Source organism: Sciurus vulgaris (genome assembly GCF_902686455.1).
Source record: "Sciurus vulgaris genome assembly, chromosome: 1".
In the NCBI taxonomy this organism is placed as follows: Eukaryota; Metazoa; Chordata; class Mammalia; order Rodentia; family Sciuridae; genus Sciurus; species Sciurus vulgaris.
In genome coordinates this window covers 2,352,611-2,373,779 of record NC_136461.1, presented here as the reverse complement: position 1 = coordinate 2,373,779, position 21,169 = coordinate 2,352,611, and the positions used below count along the sequence as shown (strand labels likewise).

General features: G+C 56.7%; 2 protein-coding genes across 9 annotated transcripts in view; one reads left to right on the top strand and one right to left on the bottom strand.

Annotated features, from left to right (window-relative positions):
• Positions 1-1,524: 1,524 nt before the first annotated feature.
• On the bottom strand, positions 1,525-18,125 carry DFFB (DNA fragmentation factor subunit beta). Of its 7 annotated transcripts, none has more exons than XM_079149134.1 (7): positions 17,906-18,124; positions 17,086-17,256; positions 11,872-12,133; positions 10,504-10,583; positions 9,154-9,324; positions 7,495-7,595; positions 1,525-2,928 (listed from the first exon to the last, which is right to left on the bottom strand). In XM_079149134.1, the coding sequence occupies exons 1-7, from the start codon at positions 18,026-18,028 to the stop codon at positions 2,694-2,696; spliced, it is 1,143 nt and encodes a 380-aa protein (XP_079005260.1). In that variant the 5' UTR covers positions 18,029-18,124; the 3' UTR covers positions 1,525-2,693. The 7 variants fall into 7 exon arrangements, 5 of the variants coding, with proteins under 5 accessions (XP_079005260.1, XP_079005259.1, XP_079005257.1 ...); XM_079149133.1 differs by having other exon boundaries at positions 11,872-12,060; positions 17,130-17,256; positions 17,906-18,122; XR_013765410.1 differs by lacking the exon at positions 17,906-18,124 and adding an exon at positions 3,910-4,231 and having other exon boundaries at positions 2,785-3,098; positions 11,872-12,060; positions 17,130-17,897.
• A 101-nt stretch (positions 18,126-18,226) lies between these two features.
• Positions 18,227-21,169, top strand: part of CEP104 (centrosomal protein 104) — a 28,894-nt gene continuing 25,951 nt past the window's right edge. The window contains exon 1 of one of the 2 annotated variants that reach the window (XM_079149041.1): positions 18,227-18,489. The gene's annotated coding sequence lies outside the window, so the exon portion shown is untranslated. The remainder of the gene's footprint in view (positions 18,490-21,169) is intronic. The other variant, XM_079149040.1, reaches the window with a different exon arrangement.

The window sequence follows — 21,169 nt, the reverse complement described above, 5'->3', positions numbered from 1 at the left end:
CTCACCTTTGCCTCACCAGGGTTAGACAGCCTTGTCGTGTGGTGGAGGCACCGTCCCAGCTGCAGGTGTTCACAGGCTGCCCCCAGGGCCCACACGCCCCACCCCAGCCCTGCCTGGCATCAAGATGCTCCCCAGTCCCCCCTGTATCGCGGAGTGCCTGGTGACATCTTCACCAGGGGACAAAGGAAAGCAGCCATGTGGGGGGCTTTCTCCCGCCTCTTCCTCTCAGCGGTGCTCCGGGGTCAGCAGAGCACCCAGGAGGAAGCCTGGGTCCCCTGGTGCGGACCCTTGGGGAGAACACAGGGCTTCGTGAGGAGGAGCTCCGTATCTGGGCTTCTGGCCAGTCCTGCCTGGGTGCAGCCAGGCTGCCTGTCCGCTGCCAGCTGTCTGAGTGCAGGAAGTGATGACAGCAGGTCAGTCAGCAGGAGACAGGCCCCACAAGGGTCCCTTCAGCTGCCCTCTCTGTAAGGAGTGCCCTGCACTGTCTCCTGCTTCTGCTGTGATTGCCATGCATGCCCCTCACCTGCTGGGGAAGATTCTACCATTTACTCACTGACTAAATATAATTTGAAACTTGTTTGTATAGTCATTTTCTGATGGCCAGGGAAAATAATTCACATCTTTAGATTGCTGCATTAGTGACAGTTAATAATAGCACCCTTATGAGAAGTGACAGCTGCTTCACATTTGAGCAGTTTCTTGTTCCTGTTAAGTGAACTTTACCAAGTGGCACTGTCCTGAATCAGAGTATGCCTGCAGAAGCCATGTCCTTACAGTGCCAGCAGTGTGACTTGGGAGGCGTGACCCTTCCCGGGGCTGCCCTGTTCACTCGCCGTCTGACCTGCACTCACAGGGCTCCCAGGTGGAAGCACCCTGGTCAGCCCACACCCGTCCTGCACAGGGCCCTTTCCAACTGGCCATGCACCTTGAGCCGGCCCTGGAAGCTGAAGGTGGTGTTTCACGTGGCAACTAGATGGCTTCTAGGGTTGAGGTGGCAGAGACGGCACACCCATGTCCCTGAAGGTCACTGTGGAGTGGAAGCAGAGTTGCACAGGCATCCCATGTACAGCACACAGCACCGGAATCAGGCAGGGCCCCCTGGAGCAAATGGACCCAGGGCAGAGTTCCTGCCATTGTGCTCGCAGACGCAGGGCCACTGCAGGAACATCAGAATATGCAGACTAAACCCAAGAGACAAACCTCAGAAGCCACTAGTGCACTCAGACCTGTGATGCCTTCTGCCCAGGCCGGCTGCCGGCACCTGGCATGCGGGCCTGACCCAACAGTGACAGGAGGCCACGTTATTTCAAGGGGACTTCCTAGAAACCTCTCAACACAGACACGGGGTACAGTGCTCCGCGTGCCCAGGGGAGAGGGAGGGACCCCCTCTTAAGTTCCACACAGGCAGGCTGCTCCAAGACAGTGCTGGATTTCTGTGCAGATGGAGTCACCAGGGTCAGCCATCCAAAACCCTCGGCCTCTTATTTCAGCGTTACTTTCATCGTTCCCAATGAGCACAAGCTGTTGACATTTTAGAGACATCTTTATTGCCTTTCTGATGGTATGAATGTAAAAAATCCAAACATTATGAAATGTATGTCTTTACAAAGTACAGCATGAAACGTTATGAAACACATTTCAGAAAATTCAAGTGTTACAAAGTCATGATAAAAATCAGCCTTTGTCACGCAGTCCTGCTCCTGTCACGTCCCCAGGATCTCTGCCACGCAGCTGTTTCCTCTCAGATCATCTGCGCACATGCCTCTTTTTTTTTTCCATCAGGGATTAAGGCAAAGGTGCTTATTAACCACTGAGACCCACCCTCCCCCCCACATTTAAAATTTTTTTATTTTGAAATTGTGCTCCCTAAGTTGCTGAGGCTGGACTCGAACTTGCGGTTCTCCTGCCTCAGTTCCTGAGCTGCTAGGGTTACAGGCATGCACCACTGCATCCAGCTTCCTACACATACTTAAAAAACCAACAGGTCCTTCTCTGCACAGCCAGCTGCCTGTACATTCAGCCGCCTCCATGTCTACGCAAGAACATTTATCTATCTCACAAACACTTCAAGCTACTACACAGTTTTGTGTTGTGTATGTGTTAGGTTGAATCATGAAATTAATGATACCCGACCATTTTTTACCTAAAAAAAGCAACCTTGCATGACAACATAATGCCATGATCAGCTATCCCTGCTGAGACATTTGGAAAGTTTCCCACTTTTTGCCATTTTAAATAACTCACAGCAGTAAACACCCTGCAAGTTCTTTATGGAGCACAGACGTTTTACCCCAGAAACAGCACACCTCTCTCTGGGGCTTTTAGAAGGGTCAAGACGGAACTAACTGCCTTTTCCTGTGGAAATGGAGACCAGCACAAAGCTGAGGCACAGGAGCAGCCAGGCCCAGCTGGCGGGGTGTGAGCGTGGAGGCTGCTAGGGGCACGCACAGCACCAAAGCCCAGAGCTCAAGATGACTCCGTGCCAGCCAGAAGCCCACAAATGCCCACTGAGCACCCAAAGGTGTCCACTGGCAAAGGAGAGAGATCAGAACTGCACTAAAATCAGACAGTAGGAGAAGTTCCTAGAAGTTTTTCCCAGAAACTGCTGTGGAGTGAGGACAAAACACAGAATCACACCCGTTATTCTTGGGCACAGTTGGGCCCTGTGGAGGGGGAAGGACTCAGCACCTGGGTCACCGGCACTTTCGGGCAGGCCGCCGCCTCTGCGTCCTCTTCTGGAACCTGTAGATCCTGCCGGGGTCGCACTCAAGCTTGTGGGTGGTCTTCTTGTGGCAGGCGACGTGCACCAGCTTCAGGTTCTCCGAGGTGAAGAGCAGGCCGTAGAAGTACTCCCAGTCCACCTCTCTCCCGCCCCGTTCCTGGACGGCCCCAGTCAGCGTGGGCACGATGGTGCGCTTCTTCTCGATTCTGCAAAGCCAGGTGAGAGGCGGTCACCTGCTGACGGGGCGCCGTGGCCCAGACCTGGTGCAGTTCTACTCCCCTGCTGTTCTAGAATGTATGGTGCCCGGCCACTTCCGGGAAGGACCAGCGTGGGATCTGATCTGTAAAGGCACCTTTAAAGGTACCACAGCGGGACCCTCCCAGAAGGACCACATGGCAGTGAAACAGCTGGGGCTCAGTGTCACTGCAGGAGCCCAGCACGGACTCCTGGGTCATCAGTGGGCCAGGCCTGTCCAGCACACCTGTCTTGCTCTTGATTTGTAGGCACTGTTCAAAAATGTTGAAAAGAATACATGGGAAAGGAGCAGATCATGCTCTGTCACCACCAGCCGCCACCAGCAACCTGGAGGGGTCTCACTTCATCTAGTATAGATGGAACCCCAAAACAGGAAATTTTAAAATGACCTTAAGCTAAAGTTACCCTTGACTCCCACCTCATTTCCGCCTCTCTGCCCAGGGGGATGGGGTTCAGTATGTTTCTTTCTAGTCCTAATGTTACATATCTGTTTTTTTTTAAAAAAAAAAAAAAAAAAAACACGTCATTACTTTGTGTAAATCTGTTTCACTTATAAGCAAACAACTCAAGAGAACAATTCAAGAGAACGCCGGGTGTCCAGTTAGGAGATGGAGCTTGGGACCACAGCAAACGGGCCAAGGGTCACCGAGGTGTCCTCGTCCTACAACCGGGAAGGCTGAGAAAAGTAACTCGTGAAAGCAACAGGAAAAGGGGACTCTACAGCTGCCAGAAACAGAGATCCCTGTTGACCCACGAAAGCAAACTGCGCGCCAGCCATCAAACGGGCCTGGAGGGGCCTCTGCTGTGCCCAGGGCTCTGGGCAGAAGGAAGGGAGGCCACGCCACATTAGTTGTCCATACCACGCAGCAGCCGCCCCTCAACCAGGTGAAGGGTCTCCTACTGGCCTTGCCCAGCCCTCCCAGGGCTGCCACACTTGCTGAGGGTCAGCTGGGGCTGGGCCCTTCTCCGAGATGGACCTGCATCCCTAAGGATGGTCCAAGAGGAGAAGTCCTGACCCGTGAGCACCTGTCAGGCAATATCCGCGTCCTGTTTCAAAGGTCATGTGGTCACACCTGGACTCAGCATCAGGGGAGGGGCAGGGGCATGCAGGGCAGGTGCCAGAGTGTGGCCTGTACCCATCTCCCAGTCACCCAGCCTCAGGCTGCCACATGGGCACCAAGTCCAGATGAACACTCCGACGGACTGGGTGACGGCAGACGGAACCGTGTGACCTTGCTCCAGGAACTGAAAGCCCTGGTGTCGTGGGAACGAGTGCACAGGCTCCAGAGGCCGACGGGGTGTGCCCAGGGAGGCGCCCGCCAGCAGAAGCACAGGGACAAGCAGCGTCGTCCCCCAGGCTGTCTGGCTGAGCAGTCCCTGAGGGTGCTGGGCATCCTGGGACCACCCTCCAACTCGGTGATTTACTAAGAGGACTCCCGGCCCCACGGACACTACTCTGGGTCACCACGTGGCTCTGGGTCACCACGGCTGAGGCTACAACCTGAGTCAGCAGGGAGGAGGCAGACAGGGCAGACCCGCTCCTCCAGCCGGGCACGCCTGCAGCAGTGCCACCCGGGAACACACCCAAGCCTCAGGAGAGGTCTGCTGGGCCCTTTCACACAGCTACAGCTGACCCCAGTCCCCAGTCCCTCCAGGGGTCAGGCTGGTTACACCCCAAATCACACCATTACCCTATCTGTGGCCCATGCCCCCAGGTAAGCAAAGACAGCACCAGGCGGGACATTCCAAGGGTGCGGAACACGTGCCAGCCTTCTCTGAAGAAGGCTGATTCTTCGCCACACGACCACGAGGTGAATATGCTTGCAATGGACAGTGGGAGTGGGGAGAGAAACCATGAGAACTCTGCAGTAAAACAAGCGTATTTTTTAAAGAGTCCTAAACTCGCTTCCAAGAAGGACATGATCCACAGAGGGCAGGCGGGACAGCGTGGAGCCGCAGGGCCAGGGGGAAGGGCACTGCCGCAGACTGCGGGGGGTGGAGCTGACCTGCAGACTGTCCTGCCCAGCTCTCAGGGCTGGAAGCCCAAGGCCAAAGCCCCAGGCCTGGTCTTCCTGGTCAGGGGCCATTTCCTGCTGCAGACAGCCAGCTTCTCACCATGGGCGAGAGACCGGCAATCTTCTTCCTCAAAGGACACGTCCTGCTGAGTGACACTCCCCACCCGTGACCCTATCTGCAGAGATGCAGGCACACAGGGGGACAAAGCTCCAGTGTGACCTTTGGGGTGCGATTCAGCCCACACAGCAGGAAGCAGCCGAGCGCAGCACCGCAGGGTGGGACCGTGAAAGAGCAGTCCGCGCCAGGAGGGCAGAACGAGAAGGCCCGACACTCAGCCACCGGGTGCCTAAGAAACGCACGGCAACTCCCCAAGACTGGAGAAGAGCCTCCTCCGGAACGAAGAGCACGCGTCCCAGCCAGAGCCAAGGGGAAGAAGCACACCGGACACATCATTTTTAGGAGAAAGAACTGAAACCACCAGCAAGAAGGCAGAAAGCCAGACCAGCCGAGCCAACGCCACTGAGGCAGGTGCCAGGGGACAGTGGCATCGCTCTTCAGGCACTGAAGGCAGACGCCTGTCGACAGGACTCAGTGTGTGACAGACACGTGCAAGACGGGTCCACTCCTTGCACCTCGATAGAGAAGCGTCAGGCCACCTCCATCGGCAGCAAAGGCCAGCATGAGACACACAGCGCAGGAGGCTGAGGAGCAGCTGGTCCCCAGGTGATGTACAGGACGCTGGCCAAACAGTGGCCCAAAGGAGAAGAGCGTGCGGAGAGCACAGGCAGCGACGTCGACTGTGGGTGTTAAGGGACCGCGGGGCGCCACAAGAAGACAGGACTGAGCACCTGCGTGCCACACACCCAAGGGCAGCAACGGAAAGCACAGTGAGACCCGCAAAGTGCAGAGGGTGCATGGGCAGGGAGCCCGGAGTGAGGCAGCTGAGACAAGCTCAACCCACTCATCCATGCGACAAATGTTCCAAACGCCAAGCACACAGCCACCGTGGACCAACACTGTCCTGGACTCGGGCATCAAGTGCCCCGAGCTCACGGTCGGCAGAGCACGCCGCTGCGGGGCCAGCGCAGGAGTCTCAGCTGGACAAAAACAAAAGCCTCAACGGCTGGCCTCCCAGCACGTGGGGAGTGCGGAGGTGCCGGGGAGCTGGGCCAGGGTCCAGCAAGGGCGCAGCAAGAGCGTGCCCCTGAGGTGTCTCGGCCAGTCACAGCGGATGGGCCGTGAGGCAGGACCGGCAGGGACAGGACCAGGCTTGACACACCACAGAGATGTCTCTGGAAACCAGAGGCTGTTGACTCGTGCGTCGAGAGTGAAGAAAACTGAGACCTCTAGAGCCACCGACGCCCAGCTCCAGGGCTGCACTACACCCGTGCCAAGAAACAGCGCCTGACACCTTCCTCAGAATACGAGGTGCAAAGTCGTGAACGGGGAGCCCCAGCAGGAGCTGGGGAGGAGGGGCAGGGATGGACGCCCTGCTGCGTGGGCACCTCTGCTCCAGACCTCTGAAAAGCCCCATTCCTCTCCAACCTGCGGCTCCCTGAGCCGGAGGGAGGCTTGTTTCCCAGCTCTTACACACGTACGCGTGTGCACCTGGTCCTGAGCCCCATACATCAGGGTGGGGCCATGGCTACGGTTTGGGGAGGGCAGACAGATCAGCATTCCTCCATCTTCTTAATGACCGGTCGTACATCCACACTTTTAATTAAAACACAGCACACCTAACCGTAAGCACGCAGATCTTACGAGACACACTGACACTGAAACTGCAGCGGGTCCTTTGGGACCGTCACTGGCTCAAGCCCGGCCTTCTGCCACCACCATCTGCATCTGTTCTGGGCTGTGTCCCCAGAGCGGCGTTGCCACCCCAAATAGATAACCAAGAGTTCGAGAGCAGGCAGACGGCTGAGAGCCACATGTGGAAGTTTGGTGTCAGAAAGAGCCCAGCAAACCGGCAGAGATGAGGAGAGTCCTGGTGACAAGCAGGTGAGAAGGACTTCCTCCCTGAGCACACCAACAGCTGCGACCTGCTGTGAGGAAAGAGCAGAGGACTAAAGACAAGCCAGCCACAAAGACGTCCGTCTGTACCCGAGCACCACCAAGGACTCCAGGACTCGGGAAGAGTCCTTGCCAAAAAGGAGCCGGAAAACGACGCTCAGTGCACCAGCTCTGGTACCGCATGTGGCACCAGGCGGAGCCCAGCACTGGGTCGCAGGGAGGGGTGCAAAGGCCGCACCAGGGCCCCCGCAGGTGTCAGGCACACATTCTGAAGCAGGCAGCACCTGTCTGTCCAGCAGCCTCCAGGGCACACACCAGGGCTGCTTCTCTGGATCCGACCTGAGCAGCACAGCAAGCACACAAGAGCAGCCCAAGCACCAGAGGGCCGCCCACGCCCATCGGCAGGGCGGCCCCCCCAGGCTGCACTCCTCCCCAAGCTTAGGTCTCAGCATCAGGCACTCCTGAAGGTCCCCGTGGCGCAGACTCACATGTGATCCAGATTCCACGTGCTGAAGAGGACCCGGCTCTCCCGATTGCTGTAGGGGTTGATGGAGTGCTTCGAGGCGCAACCATCCAGGTCAAAGGGGCCCTGCAGCAGCAGAACAGGCCAGGACGTGAGGCTCCTCCTCCGCTGGTCTCCGCCCCTGGAGGAGCCTGCTGGTGGAGGGAGCACCTGCTGCGGGCAGAACAGTTCTGCCCTCGGAGCCACCTCCTTCCCTTCCCACTGCCCCTAACGTTATCTGGTGAGTTTGCAAAGGGGTCAAGTTAGTCGCGTCGGGGCTTCCAGAGACAGCATCTTATCCCGTGCCTCCACGTCTCCACAATGGGCAGACCCGTCTTCTTCAGCTCCTCCGTGGCACTGTGACCACACACAGCTGCCCCCACCTCCTGGGAGGAGGGGAAGGTGCTGACCTTCCAGGGCCATGGCCAGCCAGTGGTGAGCAGGAGCACACGGCCGTGGCGCTCCCTCTGCATGCTCTGCAAGGCTTCTCGGTCTTTCCCTGTGACCTCCAAGAGGCTCAGGCGCCTGGCTATAAGCACCATAGCAGTAGCTCCCACCTTCCCAGGGCTGGCACTTGGGTCCTTCAGCACTGCAGGCATCTATGGAACTCTTGCTGAGCACTGTGGCTGCGCTGCCCCGCTGCGCACCTCCCAGCACCCAGCACTCAGCCACCTCTGCCCAGCCTCTCCACACGCCTCCCACCTCCCACCTCCCACCACTCTGGAACCTGCTCACAGGCACGGAACAGGCAGTGGCTGCTCTGAGTCCTCAGCATGCTGCACAGTGCCTGGTACACAGTGAGTCCTTGGCGAACGGTGCAGTGAGCTCCCTGGGAGTCGGCATGCTCAGCCAGCTGGGAAGGAGCACGTTCATATCATCGCCATCCATTGCCTGCAAGGAGCTACCCAGTAGGGCACCAAGGATCTTTCCGGTGGTCAGAGGCTACCCTGGCCATCCAGCTCTGCTGACAGAATGCCAGCAGGAAGGTTCCAGTGTGGGGACTCACTGGCCACACATGTGCAGTTTGCAGATGGCAAGAGCAGGGCCCAGAGGTGTGTCATGCCCCAGAGGCCATTACCACTCAAGGTGCAACCGTGCCTCACAGGTCCCAAGAGGGACCCCGGGACAGCAGCAGGCGGGAGGCACAGGCATGCACAGACACGCTCACCCTCCTGCGTCACCGGCCTCCAGACCCCTGTGAAATGATGCTTCTCAGTATGTCTGAGTGTCCAGGAGGAGGCCTGGCCAGAACCTGGGGTGCACACCTGTGCAGCCCAGAGCGTTCGCAGCCGACGCCCCCACCAGGGAGTGAGGCTGACTGGTGCCTTCCGCACACCCTGGCCTGCCAGGACCCCGCCACCCAGAGACCGACAGCGAGGCTGCTGGCACGAAGGCGGGCGCAGGCCACAGCAGGAGCGCCTTTCTCCCACCCGCTCCCTGCCCAGGCCAGAGGGTCTCAGACCGAGTCCTGGGGTGAGAATGTGCCTTCAGTGCTATTCACAGGCCTGCCTTCCCAGCTGAGGGTGAGGACCACACCTCCTCACGGGCTTTGCCAGGCAGGCCAAGGGTTCGACTCCTCCTCCCTCACCCCAGGAGGGCTGTGCTCAGGCCACCAGGGCTGACCCAGGAGAAGGACACCACTCACCTGGCAGGAGAACCAACCTTCCTGCGTGCAAAGACGGCTCCCGGCTTCGGCTCCTCTGTCAAAGTAGCTGCCGTTGTACTGCTGGGACTTAAGCTTCTGGCACATGGAACCCAGGATCCGCAGGTACTCCTCCCGAGCCTCTGCACCCAGCGCTCCGGCACAGGAGCTCACCTGCGAGAGCCGAGGGCCCACTGAGCCCAGGCACCCGTCCCAAAGCCTGCATCAGGCTCCCACACCCCTCGAGGTCCTCAGAGACCTGCCCTTCGGGTCACACAGACCAGACCCTGCCCAAACTCAGTCCTGCAGTCAGAGGGTCTGACCACTGCTCAGCTGTCCCATGCTGGGAAATAGCTCTGAGCCTGTGACCTGGAGGTGATGGTGATGCTGACCACCAAGCTGGATGAGAACTAAGATCACAGTGATAGCAGCCACCTCCCTGTGGACAGGCCAGCAGTGGTCATGATAAGGGCCAGGTCTCTCCTGCTTGGAGAGAAAGCACCAGGACCAGCCGGTGCCACTCTAGGGAAGTGGATTCCTTGGGAACACGGGGACAGGTAGTCACCAAGACCTTGGGCAGTGCAGAGCCAGGAGAGGGCACACGTCAGCAATGCTGTGCCGCCCAGCAAGGCAGGCACAGGGCACAGGGAGCCCACCCATGTGGCACGGCACTGGGGCAGGCATGAGCCCCAACCTGCGAGTGTGAGGCAGAAGCCGTGCAGACAGGAAGGCAGCATGCAGGGCGGAGCTGGCTCTGCCTCCAGAAAGGAAGGCCAAGGCTCGCAGACCAAGACTGAGCAAGGGCCAAGGGACAGACGAGGGGGTGGCCCACGCCTGTGGTCAGACTGCTGGTCCCTCACGCCTCGACTAGACCACTCACAGTGGGCAAGCAATGAACTCCACTCTGGGCACCCTCTCAGCCTGCCCACCCTGGCACTAGCCCTGGCACTCCCTGGTCACCCAGGAAGAAACCCATGCTTAAGCTGGTCTGTGTGAGGGGGCTCAAAGTGACTGCCCCTTTTGGGCCGGAGCAGCAGGTGGGCAGACAAGAGGTGCAGCACAGGGGCAGCGATCTTGGAGACTCCACAGGGGTCACAGCCAGACAGTTCCACACAGGCAGCACGTCCAGGTCTGCTCTTCATCAGCAGGGGACGTCCACCCAAAACCAAGGAGGAGCAGGTGGCCAACCCCAGCCACGGGCTCCATCCGGGCTCTGGCACCCTGGGCACACAATGGCAGCCTCAGAAGTGAGGTGCAGAGACCTGGGCCAGCAGAGGGGTGGCCTCCCCCAACCTGCCCACACCCTGGGCCCAGAGCCCTTAGCACAGCTGGCCTGAACAAGGAAGCACTTGCCTCTCTCAGGTAACCCCGGATCCGGCTCTCGCAGCTGTACCGTAGGTAGCCAGACTTATTCCTAAATCGGGACTCCAAGCCTGCAAGGACAAAGAAGAGCCCCCAGAGTCCAGGGCAGCCAGGGTCTCTTGGCTGTGCCCTGCTGACCTGCCGGCCAAGCAGGGCAGAACCTGGGGTCAGCTAGCCTCAGCTAGAGGACAGCTGGTGGTGGCATGCAGGGCCTCGTCTGGCTTTGGCTTCCAAGGCATCAAACACCATGAAGGGCTTCTGCTTGGGGCCCCCGACAGCCCTCCTTTCCCAGGAGGGGAGCAGGCTCCTGAGGCCGCCTCCAGCTGGCTTCAAAGGCCAGTCCCAAAGGCAGGAGCGACCCAAGTGTGCATTAGCAGAAAGTCAACCAAACGCACCCGTGCACAGCACAACACTGCTCGGCCTTAAGAAGGAAATCCTGCCACAGTGAACCTGGGACAGCGTGCTGCAGGCGGCACGCCGCATAGTCCCACCCACGGGAGGCCCTGGGACAGCATGCTGCATGTGGCACGTCACACAGTCCCACTCACGGGAGGCCCTGGGGACAGCGTGCTGCAGGCGGCACACGGTCCCACCCATGGGAGGCCCTGGGGACAGCATGCTGCCAGCAGCACACCGCACGGTCCCACCCACGGAAGGCCCCAGGAGCCGTCAGCCAGATGCAAAGGAGGATGGAGGGCGTCGGGCTGGGGTCAGCGCTCAACAGGCATGGGATGCCAGGGCCCCAGAGCGACATGGCAGCGACTGCAGAGTGAGAGCGGGGTACTCAGTGCCGCCAGACTCTGGACGCCATGGTGTCCACACCTGCAGATTCGGCCAACCACAGGTCCCACGTGTTTAGAAACCATCCGGCGGGATCATAGGGACTCATTCTCGTGGTTCTCTACCACACCAGGGCTCTCTGCAGGGCCCGTCCCTCAGGCTCACAGCCTCAGGGAGACTGAGGAGTATGAGGCCTGAGTGGCTAAGGCACACACACCCATCTCTGCAACGGACTTCAGCAGCCCTGGATTTGGGTCCCTTGAAAGTCCTGGAACCAAACTATCCCCCATAGACACTGGGAGAGGACCATACTCACAAACAGCCAAGACAGTAAACTCTACGCTGCACTCAATTTCACCTCAATTTTTTAAGGGTAATGAATTCCAAAGGCCAGCCAGAGGCTGCCCGGTCGCTGCCCAACTCTCCTGAGCCTCTGCTAGGTGCCTTCCCCATGTACCCCAGGCTCCAGAAGAGCACACTCTGTCCCGCCTCCCTGAAGGCCACACCAGCCCTGGGCAGGGGCCACTAGGGCCTAATGCAGACCCCAGTTTCTCCTGGGCCCTTCCTCAGCCCACACACCTTCAAACCAAGGTGGGTCCTGGGCCCGGGTCTCGGCCGCAATGTTCTGGCTAACGGTGTGCAGGAGGTCGGCCAGCAGCTTCTGCCTCAATGGGGCCCTCTCGTCCGAAAGCAGCTGCCGTGCAGCTTCGATGACTCTGGCATGTGGCTCATGAAACACGCTGAGGAAGCGCCGGATGTCACTCACATCTGCGACCAGCAGGGGACAAAGAAATGCATTCAGTCCAGGGAAGGCATGTCGGGCCCTGGTCAGAGAAGAGGCTATCTGTCAGCTTTCCATTTCTGTGACAAAATACCTGAGAAAAACAATTTAAAGGAGGGAAGCTTTCTTCTGGCTCACAGTTGCAGAGGTTTCAGTGCACGGTCAGCTGGCTCCATCGCTCTGGGCCTGTGGTGAGGCAGAGCATGGTGGTGCAGGGGGCCTGGCAGAGCAGGGCTGTCTCCTCATGGCAGCCACGGAGCAGAGACCCCCAAGGACCCACTCTCTCCCACGGTCCTGCCTCCATCAGTTCTCACCACCTCCCGGGAGCCCACTCAGTCGTAAACCCAATGACCAACCCACTGAGGAGGTCAGAGCCCTCTGATCTGATCCAAAGTTCTGGACACCACTGCACTGGGGACCAGGCCCTCGACACGAGCCTCCGGGGACATTCGAGCTCCAACCGCGGCAGGCTCCAGTCTCTCCGCCTGGGGACTGCTGGATTCAGACTCAAGGTGTCCCAGCCCTCGGCCCTCGGCCTGGCCGGCCACATCCAGTAGCCAACCACACACCAGCTCCCACGTGTGCTCTCCTGCCAGGACGCCTGTCACAGAATGGAAGCGCCACCTGAGCACCCTGCTCTCCCTCTGGCCTCCTCTTTTCCAAACCAAACCCCCTCTTCTGAGGGTCTTCCTTGGAGACCCCTCTTCAGACCTCCTACCCTGGCATGGAAATCGCCACAACTCCCAGGGCAGTGAGCTCTCCCATAAGCTCTCAGGGTCAAGTGAAAACCGCCTACCGCGGGCCCTATCAAAACATTTCCAACAGGGTTTGGTGATTCTAAAGAGGAGCACAGCATGGCCAAGCGGGGAGCCAAGCCTGGTTCAGTACTCAAAACCAATCCACAAGACCCCTTACCTACGGGAGGAAACCTGAGGCCCAGGGTTCAATGGGGTTTCTTAGACTTAACCCCAAAGGCAGAAGCAGAGAAGCAACAGCCATCAAATTGGACTTCATAAAAAATAAAATCTTGCTCTGCAAAAGATGCAGTTAAAGAGAACAAGAAAAAAAGCTACAGAACAGAAGCAGACGTTGCAAACCAAGTGCCTGATAAAGATTCACATCCAGAATATGCCAGGGGCAGCCCTCAAAACTCAGCAAGAACTCCAACCAGGAGAGGAACAGAAAACATAAACACTTCGACAAGAACCCAGAGGCAACCAGGCACAGTGGCGCACACCTGTAATCCAGCAGCTCAGGAGGATGAGGCAGGAGGAACACAAGTTCAATGCTAGCCTCAGCAACCGAGTGAGGCCCTAAGCAACTTAGTGAAACCCTGACTCTAAAATATTTTTTAAAAAGGGCTGGCATGTGACTCAGTGGTAAAGCGCCCTGGGTTCAATCCCCGGGGCCCAAAAAAAAAGAAACCACAGGGAGCAAGTAAGCACGTGGGGCACCTCACCTGTCAGCCAGGAAGACCGCAGTGGCCAGCAGGCCACGGAGGAATGGTCTCTGCACAGGCGGCCAGGCACCCCGCAGCCACGCCAGGGCACTGAGAGCTGCCGCGCCCTCAACAGCTTCGCTGAGATCTGATCCCTCCTCACCACCCCCCACTCCCTAGGTACGCACCTGGCTCTGGAAGCGTCCAGGCTGTCCACCCAACTCAGGTCACTCTCAGAACTCTCCTCATCTCAAAAGACACCCCATGCCGTTAGCTGCCAACCTCTCTCCCTCTAACCCCCTCGGTCTTGTACCCCCAGACACCCGTTTGGGGCAGTGATGTGAAGGGAATCCTCATGTGGCCTCTGTAGCAGGCTGCTGTCAGGTGCCATGTCCCAGGTCCTGCACAGGCCCCGCTGCTTACAGACCACACCTGGAGCTGCCCTTTGTGCAGAGGGAGAGCTGGGCCGTTTCCACCCTCGGCCACTGTGGGCAGTGCAGCTGAGGACTTTCACACTCGAGTTGTGTGGGTGTTTCTTCCTGCTGGGTCCTCCACAGAGTGGTTTCTGAGGACGTGCTGGGCTGCTTTCCCGGGGCTGCACCATGCCAAGGTGTGCGGGAGCTCCCGTTCCCCCATCTCCCCCCAGCATCCATCTGCAGGTCCAGGGGCACCTCGGGGCAGGCCACCATGTGCTTCCCCAAGGATGAATGCTGCCCAGCATTTTTTCAGGGACTTCGTGACTTTTCAAGTATCTTCCTTGGAGGAATATTTTTACAGACCACTGCCCACTTTTAAAGGAGCTGTCTTTTTACTACAGTTAGCTTTTTAAACGTGTATTACCCCAGAGAGTTTGCAAATACCTTCTCCCACTTTGTGGGTCCCCTTTCCCCTCTGGCTGGTGTCCTTTCAAGCACAGAAATATTTCATTTTGATGAAGTCCAATCTGATTTTCCTTTTGTGGCTCATGGTTTCGGCATCACACCTAAGAATCCTTTGCCAGATCCAAGGTCATGAAGATTTATTCCTGTTTCCTAAGAGTTTTGTGTTTTGGTTCTTACACTTAGGTTGCAAACCCATTTTGAATTGATCTTTGCATGCACTACGTTCATTCTGCATGAACACCTGTGCTGAAGAGACCTTTCCCCACTGACACTCTCCGTATCCGTCAAAATAGCGACCACCTGTTTACTTCTGGGCTCTCCATTCCACGAATCTGTACGTTCAGCCCAGAGTTGGTACCCTGGTCTTGGTTACACTGAGTAAGTGTGGGTCATCCTGTATTCTTCTTCAAGATTGTTTAGGTTACTATGGGTCCCCGGTGATTCCATATGAATCACAAATTAGAATCACTATGTCAACTTCTATAAAGAACCTGGCTGGAATTCTGATGGGGACTGTGCTGAATCTGAAGATCGATTTGGAAAGTACTGCCCCTTAATGATGTCAAGTTTCTCTGATCCATAAATATGGGCTGTTTTCCACCTACTCCGACCTTTTTTTTTTTTTTTTTTGGTGCTGGGGATCAAACCCAGGGCCTTATGCTTGCAAGGCAAACACTCTACCAACTGAGCTATCTCCCCGGCCCTCAAGTTTCTTTCGATAATGTTCTGTAGTTTTCAGAGCTTGAATGTCATGCTTCCTTTTTAACTTTTTTTTTTTTTTTTTTTTTAGTTGTAGATGAGTACAATGCCTGCACTTACTTTCATGTGGTGCTGAGGATTGAATCCAGTGCCTCACATGTGCTAGGCAAGTACTCCACTGCTGAGCTACAGCTTCAGCCCCAAGTTTTATACTTCTCATTATGTTTATCCCTAGTATTTTATTCTTTTTGATGCCACTATAAACTAGATCATTTCTTAGTCTCATGTTCAGATTGCTCTCTGTACCTGTACAGAAACACCGTTGGCTTGGGTATCGCTCTCACACCTGCAACCTGCTGAGCCCGAGTGTCAGTCCTAGGATTCGTAGCGGCTCCCTGAGGATCTCTGTGTACAACACTGCACATCTGCAAGCTGAGGGCTGGGGCTTCCTTTCCAATCTAGGGCCTTTGTTCCCTCATCTGTCCTAGCGTGGCACCTCTGGCACAGTAATAAATACAAGTGGCAAAAGGGGAGAGTCCTATCTTTAAAAACAAAACACACTGGCCATGTGACCTAGCACTGCACTCCTGGGCATTTTTCCCAGAGAAACAAAAATATATGTCCACACAAAAACCTGGGCATGATTAACCATAGCAGCTTTGTGTCCCCCAAACAGGTGCATGGTGAAAGGGACTGTGGTAAACCAGACATGCAATGAAGCACGAGCCACGGACGCCCATCACTGAGTTAATAACACCCACACAGAAAGCCATGCATCACATGATTCCATCCCATATCCTTGAAATGACAAACTGGGGAGACAGACCTCCAAGTGGTCACCAAGGGCAATGACTGCAATAGGTGGGGACAGGCAGGTCATAAAAGGGCAGCACCAGGGAGGACTATGACGGGTGGGAGCTACTTCCAGAGTCAACAGAGTAGAACACAAACATGGCCCCAGCATCAGCTTCCTGGGTTAGATGCTATACTACAGTCATGCCAGATGTGACTTTGGGACAGGTGGTAAAGGGTACATGGAACCTTCCTATCTATGCAACTTCCTGAGAATCACTCTTTTAAAAAAAACTTTAACATTTCTTTACAAAAGTCTACCTAGGAAAAGGTCTTGGTGGAGGGAGGCAGATAAAGTAGAGAGAGAACAGAAAGTCAGAGGCTGAGAGACAAAGACTGGGAGGTGGGTGGGCACAGAGAGCAGCCTGTTACACTGTTTGAACCAGGGAAGAAAAGATCCAGTGGTGCCCAGTGTCCGCCTCCCACAAAGGGCCATCCCAAGTGGCCTCACAGTGACTATCCTGATGCTTCACCCCCCATGCTGGCAGCTGAGCCCCCTCCCCTGCAGCCTGGAGATATGGACAAACACTTCAGCTTCTCTCTGCTATTCAGCGGAGGAGGTGGGACTAACTCAGCCCCTTGGAGCACCCCATCTTTCCAGGGGCACCCATCTCCTGAAGTACTGTCCCCTTTGCACAAAAGCCAGATGAACCTCCCAGAGAAATGGTACTCAACCGTGTCTTCCACCAGGGGTAAGAAACTCTCCATGCTGGGTTGTAACACAAACAGTGCAGATTCTCTGTCCACCCAGTTAAGAATCACACCCTGGGCCTTCAATTCAGATACCCCTCAAGAACCACCAGTTGGAGCAAGTGTCCCAATAACACAGTCCCCAACATAAGCCCTGCAGACAATGTTTCAGCAAACACCACTAGAAAACAGGCAGGAGCAAAGGTGAGCCCCACCCTGCCCCGTGGAAAGAAGCAAGACCTGTGGCCTGCACAGCTTTCTCTCTGGCTCCACTACCCACCAATATGTAGCCTCCAGCCCCTGCCAGTTAGCAGTTAAAATGAAAAATTTTTTTAAATGACAACTAAACCGGGCTCCTAAGAAAGAGGACTGAGAACTTTGCATCTCAGTACCTTTGACCAAATATCCTCGCCAGGCTGATTTCCGGTTGGACTGGGCCTCGGGTTAAGCACCCAGAGTGCGGCTTCCCGCCCATCTCCAAGGTGCTTCCACTTACAGCCCTGCCATGTCTGGCCCTCGGTGAGCAGCACGAGCTCGGCGTCATCGGGGATGCCCGGAAAGTAGTCTTCGGTCACCTCGGTGCCGTCCTCGTACAGGCACAGCCGGGAACCCTGCACGGGGAGCTGGGGGAGCAGGAGGAGCAGGACGCTTAGGGGTGAGCGCAGGCAGGGCTGCAGTTTGCTGGTCTCCCAAACCAAAGTTACAAGCTGTTCAGGACCCCAGTTCAGGACCGTCTGGGTGCACGTCCAACCTGGCATCACCGCCAGGGTGCTGAGACATGCCAACTGGGAGCTGTCTGCAGTGCGGATTCGCCGTTCTAAAACGAATTCCTCAAGGACACGTAAAACGCGAGCCTGTTCGGAACTGGTGCCTGAGTGCGTCCCCGGAGCCGGGGACCCACTCTGCGCACAGCCTCACGCACTGCCAGTCTTCGGGACTTGGTCCCGGCACCACTCCGGCAACTTCTCTTCCGCCGCCCACGTGCACAAGGACCCGAGGTGGGTCTACACCCAACCAGGGGGAAAGCAGCATGGTGCCCCCGTGGCTGGGCTGCCTCCACGGCAGTACCCGGGGCCTTCGCTCTGCTGAAGAGGAGGCTGGAGCGGAGTGACGCGGTCGCCCCGCAGCGCCGGGCAGGGCATGCCGCGCGACCCCAGGTGCAGCGGGCGTCAGGTGCGGCCTTCCTGGGCCCCATCCCCGGCTGACTAGCGCTCCCCTGGCCGCTCCTGGACCTCGCGCAGTAGCCAGCAGCCTCTGCGAGCCCCTGCTGACCTGAAAGCGCTGGCAGCCCTTGCGCAGCAGCTCCTGGCAGCTCCGGCCCGCCACGCCGAACTTCTGCGCGCTGCACAAGGCCCGCAGCCTGACGGTCTTGGGCTGGCTGAGCACAGCGCACATCCCTGTGAGGATCTCAGCAAGCCAGACACCGCGCGCTCCGCAGAGAAGCCCCGGAATTCTCGCGAGGGATCGTGCGCAAGCGCAGGTGCGGCCCCAAAGGAGGATTGCCCTCGTGCGCAGGCGCGGGCACCGCCCGAACCGGAGGCCTGCCTCGTGCGCAGGCGCAGAAGGCTGGGGCGCAGGCGCAGGAGACAGGCGCGCAGGCGCGCGGGCGCGGCTGGCCCGGTTGTCATGAGAGCGGGGCTGCGGCCCGGGCGCTGGGCGGAGGCGGCCCGGGCTGCTCCTCGGCTGCCACCAAAGCGGCGGCGGCCTGGGGCTGGGGGCGGCCGGCGGCGGCGGCAGCGGCGCCCCCCGAGCTCCGCACGAGGGAGCTGCAGCCCGCGCAGGTCCGGAACCCGCGGGCCGCGTCCCTCCGGCCCCCGCGGCCTGGGCCGCTGCGCCGGCATCGCGCGTCTCCGCAGGTACTCGCTGGGGCTCCCGACCGCGCTGCGCTGCGCTTGCCGGCCGCCGCGAGGCCGGCGGGGTCCTGCCAGGGCCTGCGGGAGCGCCGGCGCGGCGCCGCACGTGGAGCGGACGGGGGCCGGTTGCCCAGAGATGGAAGAACGTGGTTCTGGCCCAGCATAGGTTCACCTTTGGTCTTGGTGAGGGGCGGGCGCGGGAATTACTTAAGTGTCAGATTTCTCTGAAGCCCCTTCTGTCTTTACAGTTATTTGACCCAAAATCGTTATTTCATTGTGTGACAAAAAGAAAACGAAAAGAAGTTGCTCAGTTGAGTTTCGGTTTAATTTATAGCTTATCCTGCCTGTTCGAGGTTATGTATAGGGAGCAGGAGAGCAATTGGGCCCGGGGAGAAATGTCACCTGGCACTTTGCCTGTGCTGCAGTGATCCCACCTGCCTCTGATGAAGACCAGCGGCAGTAAGATCCAACAAAGTGTGGTTCTTTCCAAGTCAGTGGTGAACCTTACAGAGCCTAGAATCTTCTCATGCACACTTGAATGTTTACGCAAAGGTCTTCAGGCTTTTCAGATGCCCGCACGAAGGCTGCAGCATTGCCTTCAAGTAGCCATGTCTTCCTCCTGCCTGCTTCTCCAGTGCCAGTGCTTTGTCTTGGGTTTATTGGGGTAACACGTTATAGTGAGGCACCCTTGTATTTGGACTTAAAAGTCCAATGTGTGAGTCTTGGTGCTGCCATGGAGTGCATTGATTAAGATCAGTGACTTAGTCTGTACTGCCTGAGTACAAATGCTGTTGTCAAGTTGAATAGGGAATGGCAGGCCCTGCTCTTAAAGACAATCAAAGGATTGAGGGACCATTCCCTTTAGTTAAGTTCAACTGGATGTTAGAATTCAAGACTACAGGTAAGAATTGTGAAAGCAAGTGAGTTGGAGCTGAGCTGGCCCCTTAATACCTATATGGGTGCCCACTGAGAGTTCTTGGGTTGGGAGATGACCACAGCCAGGTTGGTGGAATGTTTATCTGGCAGGAGCAGGGATGAGCTAAAGGGGAGTTGCTCCAGATGAGGAGACCAGGCAGTTTTAGCTGTCTGGAATAGGCTAGGATAGAAAAGAAAAACTCCACATTCTGTTGGACAGGGAGTGGTAAGGGAAGGTGTCATGGTCAAAGGAACCGTGAATTCCGGGCTCAGAGCTCAGTGACCTAGGATTGGTAGGTCACCCAGATCGTAGAGGCGCCTCAGGCTGCACAGTTCTGGCCCAGGAACCCTGGAATGCAGTAGGGTTGGCAGCAGACACTGGACTGAATCATGCAGCCATTTTGTTTTTGGTGTTTCATTAAATAATGAAATAATGGTTAGTTTGGTTTTACTTTAATATGCTGTCTCATCCTAAAGGGAGCTTGTGTAAAGTAAAACTAGGCTTTTTAATAATGGTGTGTCCTGCTGTTTTTAATGTTTTCCCCAGAAATTCCAGCTCCGTCCTGGGAATGTCTCAGCGGTCCACTCAGGTTCCCCTCCCTGAGCCCCTCACTGTAGAGGGATAAGGAGTTCACAGACTGATGGAGGCTGGCAAAGTGCCCAGTACAGGTGGTCCCAGTAGGTAGCATCACCAGAGGACAGTGGCCCAGGGCACTGTTCTCAACAAGGAGGTCATCAGTGCCATACTGCAAAAATAAACAGCACAGTGTGCACCTTCCAGGTGGTATTGAGTCAGGGTCAAGGTCAGGCTCCCTGGAAGCCATGACAGCAGTCACTGGGCTGGTGCTTTAGATGCTCTGTGAGCCAGCCAGCCAGGCTGTGCATTGTGTGCACGGTGTGTCTGGGGTTCTTGCTTTCCTCCTGGTTGGGGGTTTCACATAGCAATCATTACTATGCTAGTGTTATTGAAAACTAACATCGTTCTAGTGGTTTCCTAACCAAAAGAAAAGAGGAAATGTGTTCCCACCCTAGCAAATAATTTCTGTTTTTACCATGAGAATGTTTCACAAACTGGATGGCTTAAGCAACAGAAATTCATTCTGGAGCTTTAGTCTAATGTTGGGGTACCCTCGGGACCATGTCCTCTGGAGGCTCTGGCAGGATCTGCCCTTCAGCTTCAGTGGTTGCCTGCAACCCCTGGCATTCCCTGGCTGTAGACGCTTGCTCCCACCTCTGCCCGCATCCTGTCCCCTGGTGTTCTTGCCGTTGTGTGTCTGTCTCTTCTCCCCTTCTGAGTGTGCGTGTGTTCTTGGTTTGTGGTGCTGGGAGTCAAACCCATGACCCCCACATGCTGGGCAAGTGCTCTGCTGTTGTCTTACACTGCCAGCCCCTTCTCCCCTCTTCAAAGGACCAGTCACATTGGGACTTCATTTTAACTAGGTCACATCTATACAGACTCTATTTTCAAATAAGGTCACATTTACAGCTAGCAAAAGCAGGACCTGAACATGTCTTTGGAGAACACAGTTCAGTCCACAGTACAGGTCAAACTTTTTGAGTAAATTCAAATTTGGGGGAAGGTCAAGGCAACTTAAGTGGCACTTTAAGTAGAACCAGAAGTGTCTATGAAGAGTGTTTGACAGGCCTGGGATGACAGCACGTTCGCCTGGTGTGCTTCAGGCTCTGGGTTCGATTTTCAGCACCACCCCCAAAGAAAAGCATTAGACAGAAAAACCGGACTCTTGCAAAGCAACAGAAGTCCGAACGC